This window comes from Stenella coeruleoalba, assembly GCF_951394435.1.
Source record: "Stenella coeruleoalba genome assembly, chromosome: 2".
Lineage (NCBI taxonomy): Eukaryota > Metazoa > Chordata > Mammalia > Artiodactyla > Delphinidae > Stenella > Stenella coeruleoalba.
This window is the reverse complement of record NC_137147.1, coordinates 147,723,244-147,737,627: the sequence shown is the minus strand read 5'-3', so window position 1 is coordinate 147,737,627 and position 14,384 is coordinate 147,723,244. Positions and strand designations below refer to the sequence as shown.

At 45.8% G+C, this 14,384-nt stretch overlaps 1 protein-coding gene across 2 annotated transcripts in view; it reads right to left on the bottom strand.

Annotated features, from left to right (window-relative positions):
• Positions 1-14,384, bottom strand: part of MYO1E (myosin IE) — a 202,140-nt gene that overhangs the window by 112,992 nt on the left and 74,764 nt on the right. Inside the window, exons 1-2 of one of the 2 annotated variants that reach the window (XM_079914345.1) lie at positions 7,321-7,464; positions 3,658-3,801 (exon numbers count right to left, since the gene is read on the bottom strand). In XM_079914345.1, the coding sequence (XP_079770471.1) occupies positions 3,658-3,801; positions 7,321-7,377 (201 nt within the window). In that variant the 5' untranslated portion in view covers positions 7,378-7,464. Of the gene's footprint in view, positions 1-3,657; positions 3,802-7,320; positions 7,465-14,384 lie in introns of those variants that run through there. The other variant, XM_079914344.1, reaches the window with a different exon arrangement.

The following is a 14,384-nucleotide window of genomic DNA, read 5'->3' as shown; positions in this document are numbered from 1 at the left end:
AGCGAGTCATCATAGTCAACAAACTTTCAATGAACATCTACTATAATGCACCATTCCAAGAATTATGCAGGAAACTAAGAAATAAACAAGGCAGGATGATGCCACTTTTTGGCTAAAATTAACAAGAAAGCACATGTATGTATAGGTATGTTTATATGTGAGTAAACTGAAAAATATACAACAGGTTAATAGGAACAAACCTTATATGGTGGGATAGCAGGGGATTTTAATGTTCTCCTTTCTAGTTAACTGCATTTTGTAAATCGTGTTAAATGAACACATATTGCTTTAAAGTGCTTTTTAAACTTTGCTTTTTAAAAGGTATAGAAGACATAGTCCCTGTTCTTAGGAGTTTCTAGTGTTTTAGGGGTAAACGCGATCTGTACGGAGAAAAGTGAGTCTGTCTAGGTTGATGATGGGCTGGCAGCTGATAACCACTGACATATTTTTCTTTTCTTACCCAGATGATCAAAAACCATGCCTATAGGGCTTCCCTAGTGGTGCAGTAGTTAAGAATCTGCCTGCCAACGCAGGGGACACGAGTTCAAGCCCTGGGCCGGGAAGATCCCACATGCCATGGAGCAACTATGACCAGGCACCACAGCTACTGAGCCTGCGCTCTAGAGCCTGCGAGCCACAACTACTGAGCCTGCGCTGTAGAGCCTGCGAGCCACAGCTACTGAGCCCGTGTGCCACAACTACTGAAGCCCGTGCACCTAGAGCCCGTGCTCCGCAGCAAGAGAAGCCACCGCGATGAGAAGCCCGTACACCGCAACGAAGAGTAGCTCCCGCTCGCTGCAACCAGAGAAAGCCCGCGTGTAGCAACGAAGATTCAACGCAGCCAAAATTAAATAAAATAAAATTTTTTAAAAGAACAAACCATGCCTATGTAAATAATGTAATAAACTGAGTCCACGTTCTAAGAACATTCCAATGAATAATGAGTTCAACTACATCCACCGGAAATGAGTCTTCTATGGGCTTGTCAATAAACCAATCCTCCATTGAAAAGCTTCTATGGGGCTTCCCTGGTGGCGCAGTGGCTAAGAATCCGCCTGCCAATGCAGTGGACACGGGTTTGAGCCCTGGTCCGGGAAATTCCTACATGCCACAGAGCAGCTAAGCCCGTGCACCACAACTAATGAGCCTGTACTCTAGAGCTCTCGAGCCACAACTACTGAGCCTGAGTGCCACAACTACTGAAGCCCGTGCGCCTAGAGCCCGTGCTCCACAACAAGAGAAGCCACCGCTGTGAGAAACCTGCGCACCGCAACGAAGAGTAGCCCCCACTCGCGGCAACTAGAGAAAAGCCTGTGTGCGGCAACGAAGACCCAACGCATCCAAAAATAAAATAAATAAAATAAAATTAATTAAAAATTAAGAAAAAATAAAATAAACAAATAAAAGCTTCTATGGTAAAATGCATTTGAATGTCCAATAAGCAACTTTATCATTGAAGTTTTGGAACATAATTCAGAAATACGGGAGGGGGTTTCCCTGGTGGCGCAGTGGTTGAGAGTCCGCCTGCCGATGCATGGGACACGTGTTTGTGCCCCAGTCCGGGAAGATCCCACATGCCGCGGAGCGGCTGGGCCCGTGAGCCATGGCCGCTGAGCCTGCGCGTCCGGAGCCTGTGCTCCGCAACAGGAGAGGCCACAACAGTGAGAGGCCCGTGTACTGCAAAAAAGAAAAGAAATATGGGAGGAACGTATACACTTGCCTTAGTGTACGATAATAATAACTAATGCTTACTTTGTACTCACTGCATTCATTATTTCATTTTATCCTACAACAGCCTCATGTGGGAGGTTTTATCATTACTCCCATTTTACAGGTGAGGAAATCAAGGAACACAGATCACAAAACTTGTGTAAGGTCACCAAGCTCACGCAGATTAAAGCTTGAAGCCAGTCTGTCCAGATTCATCCCAACTCTTCCTGATCCGTCATCGGCCAGTTTCCGTGTGCCTTAGGTCTTGCACATAAAAGTGATTAAAATCTTTTAATAGATGATAAGCCCAGATAAAGTGAGCATATTTCAATTTTTTGACCAAATAAAATGAGAACTTACAACCGAATAAAACTGCTTTCATACAATTAAAGGAAGCTCTGTGCAGGTATCTAGGAGTCAACAAATGTTTTCTGCAAAGGATGAGAGAATAGTCTAGGCTTTGCGCATCATAGGGTCTGTTGCAAATACTCAATTCTGCCACAGTAGCATAAAAGCAGCCACAGACGGTAAGTAACCCAACAAGCATGGCTACGTTCCAATAAAATCCTGTGGTGGGTGGGATTCTGTGTTTAGGCAGTGGGCTTCCACACCTGATCAAGATGCTATTATAACGTGGCTAATGAATCCAAATCTATCTATTAATGCTTAAAAGCAGAGGTTTAGGGATTTAACTACCCAGATATTTGGAAAAACTTCCTGTGGTAAACAAGAAACAGCACAGTATTGGTTAGAACCCTCCAAGTGCCTTGGAATAATGTCTATTAGTATTAACCCCTGGTGAGTTGAACTCCCTCCTCACCAATGATAGAATAGGCAGTCCCTGCAGAAGTACTGCTGCATTGCTATGGGTGCTTTTACCTAAGAGTCAAAGGAGTGGTGTAAATAATAAACAGAAGCTACGAATGGGAAAACTTTACCTTCCCAAGGTTTGGGGGTTAAAATCTAAAATGTATGTTATGATAGTTGCAAAGAGTCCACGTTGAATGATCATCCAGAACGCCATACCTTCAGAAGCCACCAAGAGCATCACGGTTAAACTTTCTGGTACTACTACATAGATTTTCACAGACCCTTGCTTATCTATAACCAACTCCACAATAATTCTATTAAAAGAACTTTACATAGTTGCACCAAACAGAACTCCTGAATCCTGTAGGAACTTAAGCAACTATCACAGTTCTCTGTTTATAATGAAGTCAACACACATTTGAATCAAATTTCCATTCTGAATTTTTTAAAGTCCTACCAAAAAAAATGGTATCTGGCAAGCTAAAACTGAAACATAAAGAACTCAAGAATATCAGACATTTTCAACAGTTCATCTTCACTTCTCTCTCATGTTTCTTTTCATGAACATAAGAATGCAGAAAAACTGGCAAAATGGCATATTTTTTTGCATGAGGCAATCTTTTTTAAACCTTTTAAGTCCGGACTTAACTGTCTCTGCTTTGCAATCAGGGAGCGCTATCGACAGAATTCTGCAGACCAGGACATTCTCTAGGAAGAGCACAGGTTTTAGACACCACGTGCGTGGCTAGAGCACTTCAAAGGTACAGTGCCATTGACTGAAATAGAGGAATACTGGCTGCATCTTTTTTTTTTCTGGCCACACGGCGCGGCATGTGGGATCTTAGTTCCCTGACCAGGAATGGAACCCGTGCCCCCTGCAGTGGAAGCACGGAGTCTTAACCGCCAGGGAAGTCCCTGGCTCCATCCTGCTTTTGTGAAATGCCAGGGGAAAACTTTGGCACCATCTCTGCCCTTCCTACAGCCTGAACCAAGGGACAAAAAGTACAAAACCACATTCTGCAATGGTGAAAATGACTTGAGCATATAGTGTCAGTTCAGAATTTCAGATGGATCTCTTATACTAGGATGGACATGTCATCTCACTTAGAAATGTCCAAAGAAACCAATAAAGGATACAAAAATGTAGTCGTCCATGTATCTCTTCTTTAGATTCTCCACGATGGCATTCTCTGTGATCTTGGAGAGCAACACCATGTCATCCACGCCACTGTGCTTGACATTGTGGCTCTGCCAGTGGTACCGGTAGGCACCTTTGCTTCCCTGCAAACAGAGAACACACAATTATGAGGATGGTTTCTTTTCTCCTGGAGGAAAAAAAAAGTGTCACTGAGTTCCCAAATAGTCCTTATATCAAATGAGAATGAGCAAAGCAAACAAAGATCTTGCTATCAACAGATCTGGATTCAGATTTCCGCTTTGCCACCTAAGCGAAGTGGGGAAAAGTGATCTTAGCTTTTGTGTCACTTAGGCTTTTGTCTCTGTAAAGATGGGAGAAATAAGACCCAGTTCATAGAGTTGCGGTAAGGATTAAATAAAACGACATGTAAAGCACCAAGCGGTATCCAGAGTACAGCACAGTAAATGATCAACGGGCTTGGATAATTCCTTCAACCTTATTGTTTTGTAGAATTGACTGGTAAAATAAGCAATGAAACAGAAACGTTCTAGACTTGGCTTGCAAATTATATGACGGAACTCAGAAGTGGAAAGAATATGTATCCCACAATGGCTAGGTCCCACTGTCATAATTTCTCAAGCCATCTGAACTGCTTTCCATCCATGAACTTCCCACTGTCGATGTAATACTGGCCTTCCACATTCAAAAGATAAGCTACATTTTTTACCCTGATCACTGCTATATTAACAAGGAAATGGACAGGACGGCCTCAACACGCTCACAGAACACGCTACGCACAGAAGAACCTCGTCTGATCTCACAGCTTCCTTGGACAGGTAGAGCCCTTGTCTGCTTACTGGATTTACAACTTAACACCACGGGTGGCCTCTGAGCATCCTGTGGCCCGCAGGGCTTCCTATCACTTGGCATTTCTGCAGTGGGATCCCCCATGGGTTGGACTACGTGCCAAGTTCTGGAGCTAAGGGCAGATGGGAGCCCCATTGTGGCTGCATTTGGGGAGCTCATGGTCTCCTGAAGGACGTGAGAGATAGCCACCAAATGATTCATCATTTGTGCGTCAGCAACAGTCAACACGTAAACGCAGGTAAAATGGGTGTTCCAGCAGTGGGTGGAGACTCCTTTGTCCCAGGAGAGACAGAAATCACTTCCTGGAGAAGGTGCCATGTGAAGTGGACGTAAAATATTTTGAATTTGCCAGACAAGACTAGACAAGGAAGGATATTCATTATAATTTACACTCACGGTGCAAAAAAAAAAAAAAGCCAATACACATGAAATAATGACAAATAATACATGGCAAGATATTAGAAGACTCTTCCTTCCCTTCAAGCTCTCCATGCATCCTACTGGACATGTCACACACTGGACAAGCATGGTGGGCATTGAATCAAGCAAGACTGGCTCCTCTCCCTCCTCAGGAGTTTACTTTTTTTTTTTGCGGTACGCGGGCCTCTCACTGTTGTGGCCTCTCCCGTTGCGGAGCACAGGCTCCGGACGCGCAGGCTCAGCGGCCATGGCTCACGGGCCCAGCCGCTCCGCGGCATGTGGGATCTTCCCAGACCGGGGCACGAACCCGTGTCCCCGGCATCGGCAGGCGGACTCTCAACCACTGTGCCACCAGGGAAGCCCAGGAGTTTACTTTTGAGAGGAGTTTGGATAAAGGAGAAAAAATTTCTGAATTAGGGTATCTAGAAAGGCCACCTGCTCAAACGTCAAAACTAGGATGAGAAAGGCAATAGGCTCTTTGAGAGAAGGGGAAGGGTGGAAGGAAACAAGATAAATAACATTTTAAATTTCACTTTAAAAAACTGTTTAATGCTTTCCCTGCAGGAGACACGTGCCCTTTGAAATGGCAAAATCTAAGAAGCTCTGGGAAAGCAATTATTAAAAAACCAGCCAAGGAAGGGGCCACCATTGGAAAAGCATAGTGCGATGGGTTCAACCTCCAGAAAGGAGCCACCCTTTCTGGAAAGCTTGCCACCCAGGCTGCCTTACAGAGGGAAACGGTTTATATGATAAATTGGACTTTCTCAGAAGCACACGCAGCATCAGTTCCTCAATCAGTTCCAAAATTACCTCAAACCTCACCACTCCCTATTCTTGAGGCAAAGCAGAAAGCACTGGCCACAGCATGACTCACTGGATCTCAATGGAAGAGTTGGGAGATCTCAATCTCCACCTTCTATTTCCAACCAGATAAAGATTCCTGGAGACTCCTCCCCTCCTCCACCCTCCCTGCTTTCCCAGCTTGAATACTCTTTCTGGGCACCTGCAAAAATTACTCTGCATAGAAAACTAGGGTCCTGGAGTAACTAGCCAGTAGGTGTGTGCGTTTGTTTCTTTTTTACCCCAATAAATATCTACCTACTTAAAAGAGGGCAAAAATATTATTTTCTCTTTAAAAATGTAAGCAGTTGAACAAAACAGAAGGGCTACTAATAAGCTGTTATTTAACATGTGCAAAGGACAAGAAATGTAGGGGCTCCGTGTCATAGCGTATGTGTTTGTACTGATCCACAGAAATGCCTTCTCAAGGTAACCCAAGTCCATCTTGGTGCCCAATCCAACTGTCTTTTCTCTCTCTCACTGCAGTGTGATACATTACTGTCTGTCCCGTCTCAAAGGTAGTGTCTTCTTCCTAACAGCAGTTACTCCCCAGTGCAACAGGGCTCCTCGTGGAGTGCATTGATTCTCATCGTCTCAAATATCCCTCTGCACAAAAAAGTCCCCGGCTGGGTCTCCAGACTTCTATCTACAAGAGGGTAAGGAACCAATAGGATACCTGACAGTTACTATAAGCAAGGCAATGAGCCCTTTGATTTGAGGCAATTGCTTTTTTGCTCTTCCAAACAACCCTATGAGAGAGGGGTTAACATTCCCATGCTACATGCAAGGAAACAGACGCCCCAAGCAGTAAGCAGCAAAGGCAAGATGCGAACCAAAGTCTCTATGATTATGAACTCATTCAAACATCACGGGTTCTTCACACTTTCTCCCTAGTGACTTACTGGATATTTCCACATGTTATGTTTAAATGGCAACAGAACGCCATTTATCTGAATTCATCACTAAAAAGACAAACAGTTGGAGGGTCCTCCGTATCCACGGGTTCTGCATCCGCGGATTCCCAACCGTACATCGCAGATAAGAAGGGCTGACTGTATGATGCCATTTTATATAAGGGACTTGAGCATCCAGGGATTTTGGTATCCACAGCGGTCCTGGAACCAATCCCCTGTGGATACAAAGGGAAGACTATACAATTTTTGTTAATGGCCACCTTCTCTTAGCATCAAAGACTAAAACACTGGAGCTATTTTTCACCTGACATATTTCCTATAACCAATTTGGTCACAAATCTCTCTCTCTCCCCCACTTCCTCCCAGGCTATTATAGTTATATATGGGAACTCATTCAATCTTCACAATCATCTCCTATACTATGTATTATCTCTATGTTACTGATTTAAAAAAAAAAAAAAGTAAATCGCCCAAGGTCTTCTAATTGCAGTTCCTGTCTTTAGTGACCCCCACCCTTACTATGCTTTTCTCCTCCCCCTTCTGCATCCCCCCTGCCCCGCCCCCCGAAATTCAAATGCAGTAAAGGGAAGGAGGGAAAATAGCTAGGGATGCTGGGAGCACCTTAGAGCCTTTCAGGGAAGGCTGACCCGTCCTTGGCAATCCACAGAACCCACCCATAGGCAGATGAAAGCTGGGACAGGGCTGGGCTGGGCAGTTCTAGTGGAGGGTGAGAACCGGATCCGGGAAGCTGGAAATGAAACAAGGATGCATAGGCTTTCATCCCAACCCACGGAAGCTTCGAAGTTCCCCACAGTGAAAAAGAACAACTGTTTAATGTTTTTCTATAGGGGACCACAGTGTTTGATCATAGTGTGACTTTCCCAGAAGCCTTCCTTGGAACATAGCCACTGACAGAGAATAAGTGGGGAACACAGTGGGAAACGGTTATCACCTTACAACCCTAGACCAGGGTCCCCAACCCCCGGGGGGGCAGCAGACCAGTAAGGGGTCGCACAGCAGGAGGTGAGCAGCAGGTGACCGAGCGAAGCTTCATATGCTGCTCCCCATGCTTGCATTACCACCTGACCCATCTCCCCCAGCATCCCCCTCCCCAGCATCCCCCACCCCTCCCCATCCCCTCCCCCATCTCCATCCCCCTCCCCGTCCCCTCCATCCCCACCCCCCCCCACCCCTACCCTTCCCCATCCTCCCCCCCCCTTGGAAAAATTGTCTTGCACGGAAACCGGTCCCTGGTGCCAAAAAGGTTGGGGACCTCTGCCCTAGACAATGTCCTCAGAAGCTGAAAGTTGCCTTCAGACCACAAACTACTGTCCTAGAATTGTGTGGACAAGAATGGTGTTCCTGGGGCAAATAACCTGGACTTCTTTGCTTCTTCCTCCTGCCCCTGACTGGGAGGGTAGGGGCAGGATGGGCTGCCACGCCTGCTGGGAAGACGACCCGAGGGACAGAGACTTCCCCATCTGTGTGAGGAGGTACATTTTCCTCAGATGACAGAAGTCCAGTTTACCAGGCTAGCACCTCAGTGAGACTCCACTTCCTTCTTTTCTGTGGGCTTTTTGGATGGGGTAACTCCTTTTAGTTTCCCCACCAAAAAATGGTAACATTTTAAACAAGTAGGGGCACTCAGCGAGGTATTTCATTTCCCAACAGTTCTTGGTAAGTGAAGCGACGCCGTACAAAGGACGGAAAATGGCTGCTAATGTGCCAGCTAAGAAATGATAATAATAATAATAACAATGATAATGATGATGATGATAAAAAGTTACTCTTAGCCCTGACAATGATTACAAATTACGAAAGAGATACTTCTCACTAGGTAAACATTGAGTGCAGACTTTCTCTGGTCCACAGTTACTTCCTAATGATGAAACAGTTGATTAAAAAGCATGGATTCACATGCAAGTTCTAAAACGTCGGGTATGCGCACATCCACTTAACGGCCCCGGTGTACCCCTCACAATGAAGGGGTGGCACCAAGACACAGGAGTACCTCACGCTGGGGAAGAACCCGGTCACTGATTTTATTTTATTTATTTATTTATTTATTTGCGGCACGCGGGCCTCTCACTGTTGTGGCCTCTCCCGTTGCGGAGCAACAGGCTCCGGACGCGCAGGCTCAGCGGCCATGGCTCACGGGCCCAGCCGCTCCGCGGCATGTGGGATCTTCCCGGACCGGGGCACGAACCCGTGTCCCCTGCCTCGGCAGGCGGACTCTCAACCACTGCGCCACCAGGGAAGCCCCCGGTCACTGATTTTAAAAGCAGAAGCGTCATGAACTGGTGTGTGTTTAGCAGGGTGGGGACTAGGGTGAGCAAAGGGGAGTCAGCGCACGAAAGCAGGCACTGTTGTCTCCTGAAAGCCAACCTCCACTCCCACGGAGAGGGCCCCAGGGCAGTCCTGCCCACAGCCAGGGCTCTGCACATACTCTCACTAGTGTCTCTGAGCATTTTCCTTCCTTGGTTCATCCCGGAGAGAGGAGACGACCATATACTGGGTAACTACACTTCTTCATACGTCCTTCAGACGCCCAGGAAAGGGAGGCCATCAAATGTGCTGGGTAAACACAACAGGCTCAGTGTTGGGCAGGGCCTGGGGAAGGAGTGGCCATAAACGCCCTTACCCTCTTGTAGAAAGAATACACAGCACAGTATCTTTAGAGAGTCATGTGGAAATAGGGATCAAAACTTCAGTCACCAGGGCTTCCCTGGTGGCACAGTGGTTGAGAGTCCGCCTGCCGATGCAGGGGACACGGGTTTGTGCCCCGGTCCGGGAAGATCCCACATGCCGCGGAGCGGCTGGACCCATGAGCCATGGCCACTGAGCCTGCGCATCCGGAGCCTGTGCTCCGCAACGGGAGAGGCCACAAGTGAGAGGCCCGTGTACCGCAAAAAAAAAAAAAACGAAACACACTTCAGTCACAGGACTTCCCTGGTGGTCCAGTGGTTAAGACTCCGAGATCCCAAGGCAGGGGGCCCAGGTTTGATTCCTGCTCAGGGAACTAGATCCCACATGCTGCAACTACGACGCTGCACAGCCAAATAAATAAATATTTAAAAAAAAAAAAAAAAAGAACTTCAGTCACACAGACCAATATGGAAACTGTTAACTAAACTAAATAAAAATAAAATGCATACCCTCCTTGATCCAGCCATTTTATTTTTAGGAATTTACCTCAAGATCTACCAAGGATGCCAAGATGTATGTAGAAGGTTGCTCACTGTAACAAAGTCTGTAATGAGGAAAACTGGACATATGGATTAGAGACCGATTAGAACATGGCACTCCCTGCAGGTGTTCCACACGGTCATTGAAAGCAATCTGCCTGTGCTGACTTGGAAGATCTTCAAGATCCCCAGTTTCATGAAAATAGCAGTCAATACGTGGATTTAGTATTCAAGGACTGCTCTTGCCTAAACTTTTTAAAACATATGTGCTGGGACTTCCCTGGCAGTCCAGTGGTTAAGACTTTGCCTTCCAATGCAGGGGGTGCGGGTTCGATCCCTGGTTGGGGAGCTAAGATCCCACATGCCTCACGGCCAAAAAACCAAAACATAAAACAGAAGCAATATTGTAATAAATTCAATAAAAGACTTTAAAAAAAAAAAAGGACATCAAAAAAAATCTTTAGGGCTTCCCTGGTGGCACAGTGGTTGAGAATCTGCCTGCCAATGCAGGGGACACGGGTTTGAGCCCTGGTCCAGGAAGATCCCACATGCCGTGGAGCAACTAAGCCTGCGCACCACAACTACTGAGCCTGTGCTCTAGAGCCCGCGAGCCGCAACTACTGAGCCCACGTGCCACAACTACTGAAGCCCGCCCGCCTAGAGCTCACGCTCCGCAGCAAGAGAAGCCACCGTAGTGAGAAGCCCAAGCACCGCAATAGAGAGTAGGCCCCGCTCGCCACAACTAGAGAAAGCCATGTGCAGCAACGAAGACCCAAAGCAGCCAAAAATAAATAAATAAATTTTATTAAAAAAAAAAACTTTAAAAAAATAAAAGACGTGTTATAATTGTTTTCTTGAAAGATACACAAGGTTCCATTGGGGAGAAGGCCTGGGGTTTGGGGAGAAAGGTGACTTTTACTCTCCATTTTAAACTTTGCTGCACAGTATACTTTTTTATTGCTGTTTTAAACCATATGAATGTGTTAGAAAAATTTAAAAATAAACAGAAATGTTGAATATGATGCCAATACTATCAAGCATTTTCTGGGGGTGATGATTTCCGGAAAACCTGGGACTCAAATGTCCTCAATGTTGTAAGCGTATCACCGCAAAAGGCAGATAGACCATATTCTTATTGTCAACAATGGACAATGGGCAATGCTCTGGCCTGACGAGCTGAGCTTGTTTTTTAATGGGATTTTCTGTCCCAGTGAGTCATAACAGGAAAGGCTTGGAACTATCTGTTAGACGTTCATCTTTTAATCGACAGTCTGGGTATTCTACCTTTCGCACTTCTGCTGTTTGCCTGGAATGAAACACTTCCATTGCAAACGATGGGGAAAAAAAAAAAATCAACCATAAATATTTGTTTGTCTATGTGCCAGGCATAGTAAGCCAGCATTGGGCTTGCAATGTGTTTCAACTTTATGGAACTTAGACCCCCCGCTATTTTGGTGGTATGAAGATGGATGCCTGAAGCAAGCATTTGTGGGTGCTGAACTGCAGTGAACAGAGTGCAAGGAAGGGGTGTTTCTGGAAGAGGTGGAGGGTAGGAGTGGGAGTGGGCAGTCAGGAGCCCACAAACACCCCTATTCCCCTCAACCTTTAAGGTAAATGGAACTGACTTTTACTGAAACCATAAATATACACCGAAGCTTTACATCTCATTGAATTCTCACAACACCTGCAAGACATGAATATTACAATTGCAGTGTCACTATTTTACAAACGGGTAAAGTGAGGCCTGGGATTATACTGTACCAAGTTGCCTCTGCTCGGAGGGGCTGGGGATGGAAAAGTACATGGGGGGCTGGCACACGAAGTAGGAGCACAGGAGGCTCAGTGAATGTAGAGGATGCGTTTATTGGTCTCAGTCACGTAGGTACATATGACCTGATCAAAAGTTGAATATTTGTGTAGCATTTCCATATACATGGCCTCAGTTAATCCCTGGGACAAAGGGCCAGCGCCGAGACTTGTCATCAGGACTTCTGGCTTTCTTTTCTTTGCTCTTTCTGCTACAGCACAGCTCACTTCCGATACCATTATCAAGGCCAAGTGTAGACACTGGCTGTGCTCCGCAACAAGAGAAGCCACCGCAGTGAGAGGTCCGCGCACTGCAACGAAGAGTAGCCCCCCGCTTGCTGCAACTAGAGAAAGCCCGAGCACAGCAACAAAGACCCAAAGCAGCCAAAAATAAAATGAATAAATTTATTTAAAAAAAAATAATAATGAAGATAAACGATTTAAAGTACACGACATGGTGTCAGACACACTGACCTTACCGTGCACCTTGCTGCCATATCCCACACGTGGGGACCCGCTACCCCTCTCTACTGGGCCCATTTCCACCAATTTCAAGTCTAGTCATAGAGAATTTAAATGACTTCTATTTCCCAGACGTATTTTTCTCTGCCGTGGAAAAAACTCACCTGGCAAGACTAGATCCCCCTTTCGGTAGCAGATGAGAGGCTAGGTTTCGTTTTCACAAGTAGAAAGTACTCTGAATTCATGTCCCAAATCCCCTGCACTTTCCATCAGGGGTCCCCAGGGCCCTCCCTCTAGTCCTCTTGCCTCAGAAAACAGCCACACGTGGGACATTTTATCGGTCCCCTGGGTGAGGGCTTGTCCTGAGGCTGACGAGGAAACTCTCTCTTGGGCACCTGCAATTTATTCTTTCTCTCTAGGGAAGCACTTTCTGCAAGTATTATCAGCCCTGTTCTATCGTTCTTCCTCTCAATCTTTAGGAAATCTAGGGTAGTGGCTCTCTCCCCAGGGGAGAATATTCTTCTTGTACAACAGCTAATTCTCATTACATACCAGCACTGTTTGCAACAGTTTTTTTTTTTTTTTTTTTGCGGTGCGCGGGCCTCTCACTGCTGTGGCCTCTCCCATTGAGGAGCACAGGCTCCGGACGCGCAGGCTCAGCGGCCATGGCTCACGGGTCCGCGGCATGTGGGATCTCCCCGGACCGGGGCACAAACCCGTGTCCCCTGCATCGGCAGGCGGACTCTCAACCACTGCGCCACCAGGGAAGCCCTGTTCGCAACATTTTATACATGAAAATTTATTTAATCCTCACAACCTTACCAGGCAGGAAAAATGAAGCACAGAGAAGTTAACTAACTTGCCCAACCCCAGAAGCTGGGCTTCAAATTGAGGCCGATTGGCTCTCAAATCTTTGCACTTAATCATTATACCCATTGCGTCTTGTGATAAGCAAGTGGATGTGGGAAACAGCAATAATGCTAGAGATAATAGTAATTGCTTTATTGCATGTTTAGTAATTGCCACGTATCAACTTTTTTTATCCGCACAACAGCGTGAAGCAGATACTTTTATTATTGGTACATAGGGTACCGTGTGCAAAGCCCAGCATCTAGGAGCCCACAGAGCAAGCAGTCTGGCCCTACATGGCCTTGGGAGCACATCTACTCCCTGCCGAGTCCCCAGCCTGCAGGGCAGTGTCTGGCCCACGGTCGTGGCTCAATCAGTACTGGTTGGGCCGATGAATTCCCAGTGGCTTTGGCTCATCTCAGAACCAGGTGTATGTCACTGTGACAGCTGTCAGTGGGGTAAATGGGGGTCCTGGGCCCAGAGTCTGCCCCAAGGAAAAAAGAAGTTTCTAAAGCTTTCCTAATGCCCCCAGCCCAGAAGATCAAACGGAAGAGATGTTGCCCTGAAAGACAATTCTCCTTCTCTTCACTGTCCACTGTCAGACAGGTAAGGAAAACAGGCTAATTTTGACCACAGGGTGAGGACATTTCAAGCTACAAGATAAAATGAATCAAATGGTTGAAATCCCATTATATGACAAATGCTCATTTTACTTCTGCCTCTATTTATATTTTAATCAAACAAATGACGAAGAGTCACACTAACGTCAGCCTCTGTCTTTTCAGCTGCAGCTCTGCTAGTTTGACAACATGTCAAGCATTTATCAGTCCCTTCAGGGACCTCCCTGTCGTCACTCCTGTTTTCAAGTACAAAGGTTGGGGAACACCATTCTTCTTGGTAATCCAGCAGTTTATTACAATCAACAGACTTGGGTTCAAGTATAAGCTCTGTGACCTTGGCAAGGTCAGTTTCATGGAATTTAATTCTTCACAATTCAGGTAGTCTATTAAATTTATATGTAAATGTGATTTAGTTTTTTGCACCTCTACTGATAGGACTTTCATGAATAGATTCATAAACCAAGAAAACAAAATCCTATCAGACTATGTGTCATAATTTTTGGTTTGAAAAGTACAGTCCCTGAAGCAATGGTAGCTGTTCAGTAAATTTTTTTAATTGAATTAAGAAGCCAAAGTAATGATGCAGACCAGCTGGAAACACCGGGACTGATGGTTCTTATTCATGTTATTAACTGAAATGGAAAGAGAAACAGGGAGATAATAGAGCAATTCCTTGTCACTTAAAATGAACTATTCCTCTGTACTATGGAAGAAATTCTAATTTAAACACCGTTCTGTGGAAAAGAAAAATATGTAAAGACTT